The sequence below is a fragment of the Hyla sarda genome, chromosome 1 (assembly GCF_029499605.1).
Source record: "Hyla sarda isolate aHylSar1 chromosome 1, aHylSar1.hap1, whole genome shotgun sequence".
Lineage (NCBI taxonomy): Eukaryota > Metazoa > Chordata > Amphibia > Anura > Hylidae > Hyla > Hyla sarda.
Window position 1 is genome coordinate 193,251,430 of NC_079189.1, and position 13,638 is coordinate 193,265,067.

General features: G+C 44.4%; 1 protein-coding gene across 3 annotated transcripts in view; it reads left to right on the forward strand.

Moving 5' to 3' along the window:
* The window catches only part of CENPE (centromere protein E), a 112,853-nt gene that overhangs the window by 10,050 nt on the left and 89,165 nt on the right, over positions 1–13,638 (forward strand). For all 3 annotated transcript variants that reach the window (XM_056566319.1, XM_056566311.1, XM_056566327.1), the window contains exons 12-18: positions 6–161; positions 1,036–1,195; positions 1,287–1,434; positions 1,564–2,047; positions 10,690–10,749; positions 10,847–11,014; positions 13,072–13,146. In XM_056566319.1, coding sequence (XP_056422294.1) covers positions 6–161; positions 1,036–1,195; positions 1,287–1,434; positions 1,564–2,047; positions 10,690–10,749; positions 10,847–11,014; positions 13,072–13,146 — 1,251 coding nt within the window. The remainder of the gene's footprint in view (positions 1–5; positions 162–1,035; positions 1,196–1,286; positions 1,435–1,563; positions 2,048–10,689; positions 10,750–10,846; positions 11,015–13,071; positions 13,147–13,638) is intronic.

Below are 13,638 nucleotides of genomic sequence, written 5' to 3' on the forward strand. Positions count from 1 at the left end.
TAAAGGCCTCTTCTGAGATAAAAACCCAAGCCATGGCTAAAGAAGAACATTCCCAGTTACTAGCAGAAATTAAACAACTTCAAAAAGAAAGGGAAGATCGGATATGGAATTTAACAAACATAGTTGTTGCGTCTTCTCAGCAGTCCATTGATGACCAAAGGGTACATTTTTTCTCTTTATTCAAGCCTGTATAAATTGAATACAGTGATCCCTCAACTTACTATGGCCTCAACATACAATAGTTTCAACATACAATGGTCTTTTCTGGACCATTGTAAGTTGAAACCAGACTCAACATACAATGCTACAGACAGTCCAGATCTGGGAATCGTGTCAATGGCCGGAAGAACTGACCAATCAGAATGGGCATTCACTGGTAAACCCCTGTATTACTGAAGCGTATGCACTGACTGATGTCTGGTAGCGCCCCCTACAGTACAGGGGAGGTATTACATGTTCTATATACTTTACCTCTACCAGGGTTACCTGCTCCTCTGGACACCAGGTAAGGGCTACTCCATGTTACTTTTTTTGGACACTGCGTGTACTGCACTGGACCCTGAAGAAGCTCCTGTCCTCTACATAGACCAGTGTTTCCAAGCAGGGTATCCCCAGCTGTTGCAAAACTACAACTCCCAGCATGCCCGGACAGCCTTTGGCTGTCCAGGCATGCTGGGAGTTGTAGTTTTGCAACAGCTGGAGGCACTCTGGTTGGGAAACACACACAGTGATTTACAGCTCCCAGCACATCTTTCTTACTTTTATATGTAAGGATTTGCTTTATCTATATTAGTTATCTACTTCTTTTTCTTTAATCCTCACTTTTTCCTATCTTTGGATGACATTTTGGTGCCTTTAGAACCAATTACCAGGTTTCCATAGAGTTGTGGTCTCAACATACAATGGTTTCAACATACAATGGTCGTCCCGGAACCAATTAATATTGTAACTTGAGGGACCACTGTATATGTTTCCAAGATGTCTTTCTACTTCTGCATAACTATAACCTGGCACAATTTCTTCACTTATTTAAAGGTTAAACGAAAAAGGAGGGTCACGTGGGCCCCAGGGAAGCTCAAAGATAGCTTGTGTACAGTTGGGGTTTCACCGTTTGAAATTGGCTCTAAATTGACTGCTAACTTTGCCAAGCGACCAAAGGTTTCTGAAATGTCATCAATAGCAGAGATTGACGATTGTAAGTGTACATTGCTATCTAGTAGTCAGGTCTTCATGATTCTTGAAATTAATTTATTAAGCATATACAATGTTTGTTTCATCAAATTTAGCGATATGTACAGAGTTTTCTGACTTTGATGCAAGCCGTGTACTTGATGATGCCCAAGATGCAGACTGGACTTTTGGAAACAAAGTTACTCGAAGGGAGAGGACAACAACTCTCTCTCACTCCATGATAGATTTTTCAGAAAACTCAAGGTTGGTGGTGGTTGTTGGTTTTTGTTTGCTCTAATCATAACCTTATGATTATGACCATAAAATTATGCAGAATTTTTTTTTTGTGAAACTTTTTTTTTTTAATATATATAATTAATTCTCCTTATACAGCACTCTGACAAAAGAATTTTCCCTTCAAAAATGCAAAGAAATGGAACAGAAAGTGGCAGAGTTAGAAGACAAGCTGCACACACTGACTAAAGAATATGACATGGAAGTTGGAAAAAGAGAATCTCTTGAAAAAGAGACTTCAGAATTAAAACAACAACTTCAATCACAAAACAAGAGAGATGTGTCAACTCTAGAGCTGGAGATAACCAGCTTAAAAGACCAGATTCAAAGTCTACCTGAAGATGGCAAACAAAGCCCTCTTCCCAGAAACCTCTTGGATGTACCTGAAGAATTAATGCCACTGAAAAGTGACATCGAGCAAGAGCAGAAGAAATTGAATTGCTTGCCCTTCAGTGCTCTAGAAGAGGGCCAGGATCCTGTCCAGGAACAACTTTCTAGCCATACTCATGATATCTGCCGGGAACAAATCCAAATGCTTGAACAAAAGATAGCAGATTTGGAAGGAAGTAACGGTCCTGAAAATGTGAGGAACAACACAGCTTTATTATTCCTATCATTTAAAGACTTTTTGGACATGTCGCACAGAAATGTAAACATTTTTGCAGCTGTGCTTTACTTCTAGACTGGACGCTCAGTATGACTGGTTGCAGGGACCCCCAAATCATCTAAACTTTTTGACATGTCTAAACTATTTCGATTACAATAACTCTTTAACTGGTTGCCGACTAAGGACGAGACTGCAACCGTTGTATGACGCGGGCTCCCGACTCGACCAGCTGGGTGCCGGCGCTAATAGCCGACATGCGGCGATTACCGTGGGTGGCTATTAACCCTTTAGAATGCTGCTGTCAAAGTTGACAGCAGCATCTAAAGGGACATTTAACCTCTCCCTGGTGGTCCAGGGCCAGGCTTTATCAGTTGAGCGCCAAGCACATGGATCAATGTGGTTCTATGAAACCACATTGATCTGTATGAAGAATCTAATGATTCCCCCTAAAAGTCCCCTAAGGGGACTAAAAGTGTTAAAAAATCAAAAGTAAAAAAAAAAAAAGTTTAAGGCCTTAAGGACCATTTTATTTTTACGTTATAGTTTTTTCCTCCTTGCCTTAAAAAAAATCATAACTTTTATATTTTCATTCACAGACTAGTATGAGGGCTTGATTTTTGGGCGACCAGTTGTCCTTTTTGTAATGCATTCACTCATTTTACCATAAAGTGTATGGTGCAATCAGAAAAATACTTTATCTATCGGCTCCATTGGGGGACACAGACCAACAAGAAAAGTTGGCTCCTCCTAGCAGGATATACCCGCCCCCAGGCCACTGAGCTAATCAGTTTAAGCTTAGTGTCTAAGGAGGTGGACATGGTCTGAAGTTCTCTCCAGACCAGGTCTTATGTTTTATTATTTTCCTAGTTAGGGATGTTAGATTTTTTTTATTCCATTTTCTTTCCTGTTTTCAGGTGGGGACTCAGGAACTGCGGTTCACTGTTTCCCCATTGCGATTGAGGGGGCACAGACATTGTGTATATGCGCTGTTAACCCCCAACGGTCAGCGCCTGGGTTTGTACCTCATGGGTCCGGGTCACCCTATCTCCCTGCTCGCCTCGCTCGCACATGGTAGCCCGGCATGATGCAGGTGACAAAAGCTGGCTGAAAACTTAATATGAAGACATCATGAGGTAAGTTCTTCTGACTGAGGTGAGTGTCCCTTTCTCCCTTAGGTGCAGATTTGCAACATCTGGAGACTCTCAGTTTTTGGCCCACCTTTCTCATGGGTCTAATGAGGCTGGCCTGGACAGGGGGTCCTTTATTACTGGGGTAAGCAGTGGCAGTTTGGATCTGCACAGCTTACTTCACTATATATATATATATATATATAATATATAGTGTGTTTTTACATTGAAGCGGCTGACGGCCGCTGCATTCTTCTATGCGGGCGCTCTGAGCGCCGGCTTACTTTCACTTTCAGCAGCGGCTGCTGCCGGCGGCATCCAGTCCGCTCAGTTCCCCGCGAGCGCACATGCATTCCCATGTGCGCTCGGAGCAAGGAGCGGGCGCCATTACGGGACTTCTTGTTAATACTTCTCAGGATGCGAACCGACCACCAATCAGCGCTGTGCGCGCGATTATGGTGGCAGGGGGCAATCAGCGGTGTCCTCTGCTCCTAACACGCCCCTCCCTTGCTATTGGCCGGCATTTCTCCTCTCTGACAGCCTATAGACCACCACGGGTTCGAGTCCCGAGGTGGGACAGAGTTTTACAGTTGTGGTTTAATTTTAAAATAGGCCCATTGTGGTCTATGGGGATCTCAAGGCAAGTGAAACAGTAAGATAAGCAGACTGTATCAGCAACACAGTGGAATGGAACACAGTCTTGGGTGAGAAAGGCCCAGAACGGCCTCCCTCTAAACAGTTAACTGAAGTGTTAGCCACTCCTTTAACCTGTTAACAATGTATCTCTAAACTGTCTGGTTCTGCTGAACCACTTGTTCTGCCTGCTCCACTGCTCCCCCAGAGCCCCCTGCTACTCTACCCCGGTTGTTCTTCCAGACCCGGTGGGTTCGGCCGGCCCTCCAGCCTGGGTTCCCTCCCTCTCCCAGTCTATATCAGACTTGGCTCAGGTCTCCCATTATGTGGTGACTGCCTTGGAGAGGCCCTCCCTACACCGGCCCTCCGGAGGGTCCCGCTCTCCCCCTATTCGGACGCTCTCGCAGCATCTGACGCTCTACCAGCTAAAGGACCCAGGAACTTCGGACGTGGTCCAGAAGTTTCCTTTCATCGTGCCCGACCTCTTTCAGGGCTGCCTCACCTCGTTCCCATTCACCTGGAGAACTTGTGAATGAGGTTTCTGGTTCGGCCTCCGACTCAGAGGACAGCACGCATGTGCCTGATGTGGTGTACTCAGTGGTTGCGGCCATAAGAGACACCTTCCATCTAAAGGACCCAGGAACAAGACTTTCAGCTCTCATGCTGAATTTTATGCCCTTCTGGTATCCCCCTGAAGTCACCCTGACAAGAAGCTTCAGGAAACGAAGAAGGTTCAAGCGCGGTTTTCCTTCGGCAGGACCCAGATCCTGGAGAGTCTTAGTCTCAACCTCCAGACCTTGTCTCACTTCGGTTGGATGATCAATTAGGACAAGCCCAACCGCTCTCCTGGGGCTCCAGTTCGATGCGGCCTCTGCCCGCTTTCGACTCCGCCGACTCTTATAAAGAGTCATATGACTTCGGCACCCTGCTCCAGTTTCCATTGGCTTTCGCATGGATGTCCTGGGTCGGTTGGTGGAGGCAGTGCCATTTGCCCAGTTTCATCACCGACCTCTTCAACTGATGATTCTCTTCCGGTGGGACAGGTCTCCATTGTCTCTCGATCGCAAGATTGTTCTCTCTCGTCAGTCTTATCGGTCCCTTCTATGGTGGCTTTGTTTCCCCCCCTAATTTTTTTCAGGGGTGTTCCTTCCCCAGCCTGACAGACTGGAAGGAATGGACAGGAAGTGTTTTCAGGGACCGCCCGGTCTGGGGTCTTGGCCCCCCAAGAAGCTTTTTCCCCTTCAACATTTTGGGGCCTAGGGCAATTCTTTCTTTGCTTGCTTCTTGGGAATTTCCCTCCTGGGCGGAACTCAGGTTGCCGGCCATCTCAGCTATCTTCAGTCTGGCCGTCCCTGGGATGTGGTCTTCTCGGCCGGTCCTCAGTCGTCCAAAGCCATTGGTCCCTACATCCAGGGGTGTTTTTCTGTGATCTTCAACCCCTGGGGCGCTCCAGGCGTGGACCTCTGCTTGTCCCGCCACAACCGAAGCGTTCCTCTCTCTTGGTCGAGCCTTGCCCTACCTTATCTGTTTGGTGGTCGGGCTTTACCCTACCTTATCTGTTTCCTCCCTTTCTTCTCTTTTTCGGGGGTCCTGAGGAAACTTGCAGTGGGGCGTTTCCGCCATTCTATTGGCCCAGCCTGGGCCCGGCGGGCGTGGTACGTTGTCATGGTCAGGCTCCTGAACGACTTAACGCTGCACCTTCCCTATCGTCCAGACCTATCTCAGGTCTCCTGTGCCACCCCTATTTACCGTCTCTGATTTTGACGGCGTGGCGGTTAAGACAGCGGTTCTGAGGACCCGCGGTTTCTCTTCCCAAGTGGTTCACACCATTCTGAGGGCTCACAAGCCTTCCTCTGCAAAATTTACCACCATAACTGGCGGTATTATTTTAATTGGTATGAAACTCAGCCTTTTCCTTTCCCGACCCCCTTTTCCTTTCCAGTCGGGGCTGGCCCTAGGGTTGGCTTTCAGCTCCCTTAAGGGTAAAAGGATCGGCCCTTTCCATTCTTTTTCAACGTCCTCTGGCGTTCAATTATCATGTCCAAACTTGGTCCAGGGAGTGGTACAAGCTGCCCTCCTTATCAGTCCCCTTATTTCCCTTGGGACTTGCACTTGATCTTAGGTGCCCTGCAAGGCTCCCCTTTTGAACCTCTCAGGGACGTTTCTCTTCGCCCCCTTCCCCGGAAGGTGGCGTTCCTTATTGCTCTTACCTCTGTTAGGAGGGTGTCATTGCTGGTAGCTCTCTCTTGACTTTCTTGCTTCCTGGTTGTGTACCAGGACAAGTGGTTTTCCGTTCAGGTCCATCCTTCTTACCTGAGATTGTTTTGACTTTTTTTGTCTCAATGAGGACATCGTCCTACCGTCCTTTTGTCCGGCCCCTTCTCATCCCTGGAAGCGTTTGTTCCGGGTTGTGGTGAGGGCTGTTCGGACTTATCTCTGTCACTCTTTCCTTTCGGCAGTGTGACGCCCCCCGCTCCCCCCCCCCCCCCCCTTCTTTTTTTTTTTTTTTTTTCTCCCCGGAAGGTCGTCGTACAGGACAACGTGCTTCTGCGCCCACCATTTTTCGGTGTATCTGGTCTGATATTTCGGGAGCTTACCGCAGCAAGGGTTAGATCCCACCCTTCAGGGTTTTTGGCTCGTTCCACCCGTTTTAGGGGCATCCTGGGCCCTCCGCCACGTGGCTTCGCCCTTGCAGTTCTGTAAGGCGTCCGCGTGGTCATCTTTGCACACTTTCTCAAGGTGTTACCAGATTCATACCTTCGCATCAGCTAATGCTGCTCTAGACCGTAATACGTTGCAGGCGGCGGTGGTCCAATTGTCCACCTGTCTGATTCCTTACCCACCCAAGGGACGGCTTTGGTACGTTTTTAATACTTACCGTAAAATCTTTTTCTCGAAGGATCCATTGGGGGACACAGCTCCCACCCTTTTTTTCTGGTGTTCCTATTTCAGTTATCTGTCCGAAGGTTGTTCAGTTGCCTTTTCTTCTGGGTGCTCGGACAGTTTGTGGTTTTCTCTTGACCTGTCGGTCCTCTCCTATTGCTCTGTGACTAAAACTGATTAGCTCAGTGGCCTGGGGGCGGGTATATCCTGCTAGGAGGAGCCGACTTTTCTTGTTGCCATAGTGTCGAACCTCCTAGTGACAGCAGCATACACCCCATGGTCTGTGTCCCCCCCAATGGATCCTTCGAGAAAGAGATTTTACAGTAAGTATTGAAAAATCTCCTTATTTGTGTGGGGAAATGAAAAAGAAAACAGCAAATTTTGGAAGGTTTAGTCTTCACGCCGTACAATTTTACGGTAAAAATGACGTGTTCTTTATTCTTTTGGTCAATACGATTAAAGGGATACCCATGATTAAATACTTTTCTATTACTGTTGCACTTAAAAAAAAATCGCAAACTTTTTAACCAAATTAGTACGTTTAAAATCCCCCCCCATTTTTCCGTATAAGCGACGGTATGAGGGATAATTTTTTGTGCCGTGATCTGTACTATTTATTGATGCCATAATTGCGTATATAAAACTTAAAATTTTTATAAAAAATTTTTTGGGGGGAATAAAATGTTATTTAAAAAAAACAGCAATTTTGGACTTTAAAAAAAAAAAAATTCACGTTCATGCCATTCACCGTACGGTATCATTAACATCATATTTTAATATTTTCGATATTTACGCAAGCGGCGATACCAAATATGTTTATAAAAACATTTTTGTACACTTTTTGGGGGGTAAAATGGAACAGTTTTTTACATTTTTATAGGGGGGAGGGGATTTTTAATATTTTTTTAACTTTTTACACTTTAAATGGGCACTGTCACCAACTTTATTTTTTGATATGTTGTAGTACTTATGTACTACAACATATCTCTAATATACTTTTTTTTTTTTTATTAAAATTGTTTAATTTACATTTGAAAACCGGCCACTAGGGGTCTCCCTCCTAGTGGCCGGCTGCAGCCTGTCGTGACGTCACGCCTGAAAAGGGACCGATGCGGCCGGGCATCGGTCCTTTTTCATTCAGCCTGCGCTCGCTGCCTGCCTGTCAATCAGACAGGCAGGGAGCGAGCGCATTGGCTCCCCAGCCACTGGCTGGGAGGCCACTCCTCCCGCACATCGCCGCCGCTGTCCCTGCACGCCCGCTGCCGGACTCTGCAGTAAGTGTAATGGAGGTAGGGGGGGGTGTTGTGATGGAGGGAACGGGGTATGGTGCGGGGGAGGCGGGGTGAGAGACGGAGGGGACGGGCTAGTGCCGCATGTAACTAATAGTTTATCTACACAGGGTGCCTCCAGCTGTTTCAATACTACAGCTCGCAGCATGCCCTGACAGCCAATAGATGTCAGGGCAAGCTGGGAGTTGTAGTGATGAAATAGCTGGAGGCACCCTGTGTAGATAAACTAGGGGCGGAAGTGTCGGCCCCAGCAGGCATCAGTGACGTGGTGCCTGCTGGGGAAGTCTAGTGAGCACACTGCCAGGCAGACAAAAAGCATTTTTAATATAGTAAAAATAAAAATTAAAAGCAGGGAGGGGGTTAGGGATAGATTGGCAATAGGCAGGGACAGAAAAAAAAAGGATGGTGGGAGCTACCCTTTAATAGTCCCCAGAGGACTAATCATTCGATTGTTAATACTGTTCAGTGCTATCATCAGTGTTATCGGTCATCTTCTGCTCTGGTCTGCTCGATCTCAGACCAGAACATAAGACCCATAGAAGGCAGCGGAGGCAGGTGAGGGAACCTCGGTCTGCCGTTATGGAAGATCGGATCGCTGCGGGCAATCCGATCATAAATTTTAGTGACCGCCGCGCTGCAGATGCCGTGATCTGTATTGACCACAACATCTGAGGGGTTAATGGCAGACATCCATGCGATCGCGGATGTCTGCCATTACCGGCGGATCCCAGGCTGCTATCAGCAGCTGGGACCTGCCGCTTCTGACTTGAGCATCACTCCAATGCTTGCCATTATGTATAGGGCGTTAAGTACCACCTCACTAGGATGTACATTTGCGTCCTGCATCGTTAACGGGTTAAAAACACACATTGACCCCTTCCTTATTAAAAGTTTAAATCACCCCCCTTTTCCCAAATTCCATATAAAAAAAATATGTAACCATAATAAAAATAAACATGTGGTATCCCCGCATGCGCAAATGTCCGAACTATAAAAATATATCGTTAATTAAACTGCGCGGTCAATGTCGTACCTGCCAAAAAATTTCAATGTCCAAAATAGTGTATTTTTGGTCACTTTTTATATCATGAAAAAATTTATAAAAAGCGATCAAAAAGTCCACTACAAAACTGGTACCGCTAAAAACTTCAGATCATGGCACAAAAAATGAGCCCTCATACTGTACACGTAAAAAAAAATGTTTGTAGGGGTCAGAAAATGACAATTTTAAACAATATAAATTTTTGTGCATGTAGTTATAATTTTTTCCAGAAGTAAGACCAAATCAAAGCTATATAAGTAGGGTATCATTTTAATTGTATGGACCTACAGAATAAAGATAAGGTGTCTTTTTTTTACCGAAAAATATACTGCGTAGAAACGGAAGCCCCCCCAAACTTACAAAATGGTGTTTTGTTTTTTTCCTCAATTTTGTCACACAATGATTTTTTATTTATTTTTGGTTACGCCATAGGTTTTTGGGTAAAATGACTGTCATTACAAAGTAGAATTGGTGGTGCAAAAAATAAGCAGTCATATATGGATTTTTAGGTGCAAATTTTTTTTTTTTTTTAAAGTAAGGAGGAAAAAACGAAAGTGGAACTTGCCACTAAAATAACCAGCAAATCATTGAGGTGTCCCCCGTCTAGGTCATAGTTCTTAGGCTAAGTTTCCACTTTTTTTTTAAATTTATTTATTTATTTATTTTTTCTGGCAGTTTTTGGATCTGCCACTGCAGTTTTTGAGCCAAAGACAGAAATGTATTCAAAGGGAATAGGACATATAAAGGAAGGACTTACCCCCCCCCCCCCCCCCCCTTAGCCTTAGATAGATGGCTGGCAACTGATGTAGATTCCTTTTACAGCGCCAATGCAGTGGTAGATATTGGGTTACCAGGTGGTTTTGCAATGTTGTAACAGAAGGACATATATTACGCAGAAGAAGGTGTTCAGAACAGGACACTCCCCCTGATCGTCTTGCATAGTCCCTGGAAGTCATACCTGTGACCTGTATGGTGCTGATCACGCAATGTGGTACAGTGCAGTAAACAATTGTAAAGGAAAAATGCGGAGCACTCACCAGGTTCTAGAAACAGGGACTTATTTATTTCATATAGAAAGCGGTGCGGGTTCACATGCAGGGGAGCAAGATGGAATACATGCGGGAGTATTCAAGCTGGCGACTGACCGTTTGCGCGCCATGGTGCTTAGTCGGCACCGGCCTGACGAAGCCTCTCGGCACGCAAACGGTCCGTCGCCAACTTGAATACCCCCGCATGTATTCCATCCTGCTCCCCTACATGTGAACCCGCACTGCTTTCTATATGAAATAAAGAAGTCCCCGTTTCTAGAACCTGGTGAGTGCTCTGCATTTTTCCTTTACCGAAGGACAAATATTACTGCATTACCAGTCAGATATGCTATTCAGAGCTGTGTTTATAACCCTTGGCCACATTTACACAGCAGTATTTCTGCACTGTTCTGGCTTTGTAAAATATATGGCTGTTAATCTAATATAGGAACAGAGCTGTGAATTAGGGAACCCAGTCATCCCCCATTATGGCGTTATACCCACATGTACAGGTCTTCAGTCTTCCACAATTATAGCAAGTACTATGTGGATTCTGATGGAAAGCCGATTGGACTTTTGTCTTCTAAAAGATGAAAATATGTAATTTTTTTTCCAGAATGAACAAAATGACTTAATGGAAACTCTTCAAATATGTGAAGCTCTAATGGCAGAAAAAGTAAGTGACCATTTGGCGACACTGAGCTTACCCAGTGCTACTATGTCACATTAATATTAAACTGTCATCATTTTTTTTTTTTATTATTTTTTTTTAGCAAGGCACTCATGAGGAATTGGAGATAATGAAGAATAACTTTGATCATTTAGTAGCTGAGAATGAAAGCCTGAAAAGAGAAATTGCTGACTTGGAAAAATGTCTTCAGGAGAAATATGAAACCAATGAATTTGAAATGTTGGAGAAACAAACTCAAAAAGATCATGAGGTAAGTCAAATGAATGCGGAGAGTAGACTGACTACATGTGAAAAGTGCAATTCTACTGTGTGTAAATATATATTTACTGTGTCTCAAAGTGTATTGTACCTTATAATTTCAACAAAGTTTTGACATCATAGTGTCAACATTTTATCAGTTTGTCTGGTTGCTGAGATTCCCACAAATCATTAGAATAATGCAGCAGAAGCAGCTCTGTGTGCAACCTTTATTCCTTCATCTGTGCACCTAAAGTGGGAGGTATATGAAATTGCCTTGGACTCTTTATAACTCTGTATACCACTCACTTTAGCTTCAAAGAATGGAGTGAAGGGTTGAGCTGTGTGCTTCTGCTGCTTCATTCTAGTGATCGTGGGAGTGTCGATACCTGAATCCCCTCCAATAAAAACTTTTCACATGTCAGAATTGGGTTGAAATGATAGGCGCTGTTCAAAGGGAGCACACACGTTAAATGATTTATGCTACTTGTCATGGCTGTGTACATTCTATCGTACCTTTTTAATAAAAAAATTTAAAAAAATCATCTTTTGACAAACATTGTCAAAAATGTTTTCTTGCGCCTAAAAGGTGTAATCCCAAAATTAATGCTCATAACCTGAAGACAGATAGGATGGTCCGGCACTTACAGGACTAAGGCTCAACAGGTGTAGCTAGCGGAGGACTGCAACAGCGGAACCCGAGTAACTGTTGGTAGCGGTGGTGCATTGTCCGATGGAGTATGTAGCAACAAATAAAACAGAAGAGAGGACAGCACTCACCATCTAACGTAGCTTTATTCAAGCGTTTCAGTGGTGACAGGTAGGTGCAGAGGCGGGGGACAAGGCCAAGACAGACTGTTTCACGCTGTCACAGCACTTCCTCAAGCTGGTACTCAGCTTGAGGAAGTGCTGTGACAGCGTGAAACAGTCTGTCTTGGCCTTGTCCCTCGCCTCCACCTCTGCACCTACCTGTCGCCATTGAAACTCTTGAATAAAGCTACGTTGGATGGCAAGTGCTGTCCTGTCTTCTGTTCTATTTGTTGTCAAAACAATTAATACTGATTGGAGGACTGACCGCAGAGCCCCCATCAATCATCAGAATAGGGGTCCCTGGTCCTCCGAGGAAATGGACCAGCAGACTGCATGCTTAGTTGCTGCTCCGTTCTCCCTCTATGGAACTTCAGAAGATAGCCCAGTACAGTGTTCAACTATCTTCAGACTTCCCATAACAAGTCTGACCCTTTGTCCAGTAACAATACTGACCTTTACGATCATAACGTGAATTTATTTATTTAATTGTGGTTGTTGTGGTATTTGTCTTCATGTTTTCCAAAATTCAAACATTTATCACATTTTAGGTGCCATTGATTATTTCCTTTTGCATGTGATTTAAAAACACACAAACTGTCCACTTTCTCCATATTAAATTTTTTTGCTTGACCAGACACATTAAGATTGCTGTACTCCAACTGGTTTTCCTAGTTGGAAGCATGACATTCGATCTGCTTGCAACATGTAAGCAAGAATGATTTAGAACTTTCCCCAAGGATGCAAGGGTGTCCACAGTACTCAAGTGTCACTAGCAAAAATGGCAACATTTTATTTTAGCTCCAAAACAGCAAGGAAACAATCACACTATGGAAACTCTGTGTGGAATTTTCACAAGGAATTTTTTGCAGCAGTCCCCTATTTATCTCGATGGGGATTCTGCTGCCAGTTGTCAGAAATTTCGTAGAGGAACTAAAATCTGTCTGGGGATCAAACATGTTCAATCCTTTGGTGGAATCTGTCAGAGAAGTTACCTTTTCGTCAGAAGTGCAGATTTTGTATCATTTCTGCTCCATGCAGAAGATCGCGTATTCACAGAGAAAATTCAGCAAGGAAAAATTCAGCAAGAAAAAATATATTGTCATGAAGAAAGTGGAGATTTTTTAGCTTGGCGGCTGAATTAATTAATTCTCCTTAAAGTGGTGTGGTTTTTTTTTTTTCTTCTTTTCCCTGTGGTGATGGTGTTTAATCTTTTCAAGGCCTGCTATAATGCTTCCTGCCCTATTGCTAATTGCTTTCCAGGCACAATTAATCCATGAAATTTCCAGTTTAAAGAAGTTAGTTGAGAATGCAGAGGTGTACAACCAAGAGCTTGAGGTGAGATTTTCTTATATCAATCTATTAAAGCAAAATTCTATTTCTTCCAAACCCTTGAACATCATGAAGAAAAGTGTCAGAATTTTACAAGCATACAGTATTACAATAGAATATTGGGATTAGTTTTTATATCCTTTGGTAATATCTGTATCTCAGAGTAAAGTATTTAAAGGAGTACTCCAGTGCAGAAACACTTATCTCCTATACAAAGAATAGGGGATAAGTGTCTGATCATGGTGGATTTGACCACTGGGACCCCCAGGATCTCATGCACGGTACCCTGATAGTCCCCAGAAACGGGGCATGTCAACCCCCACACGAAGAAGGGCAGACACGCCTCCTCCATGTCTCTCTATTGGGGAGCCTAACATACAGCAGTCAGGAATCTCCAACTCTCCCATAGAGATATATGGAGTGGCTGTGTTGGCTGCCGCTTCCTGCGGGCCCTGGCACGCCCCATTCCTGAGGATTGCCGAGGTGCTGTACAGGAAA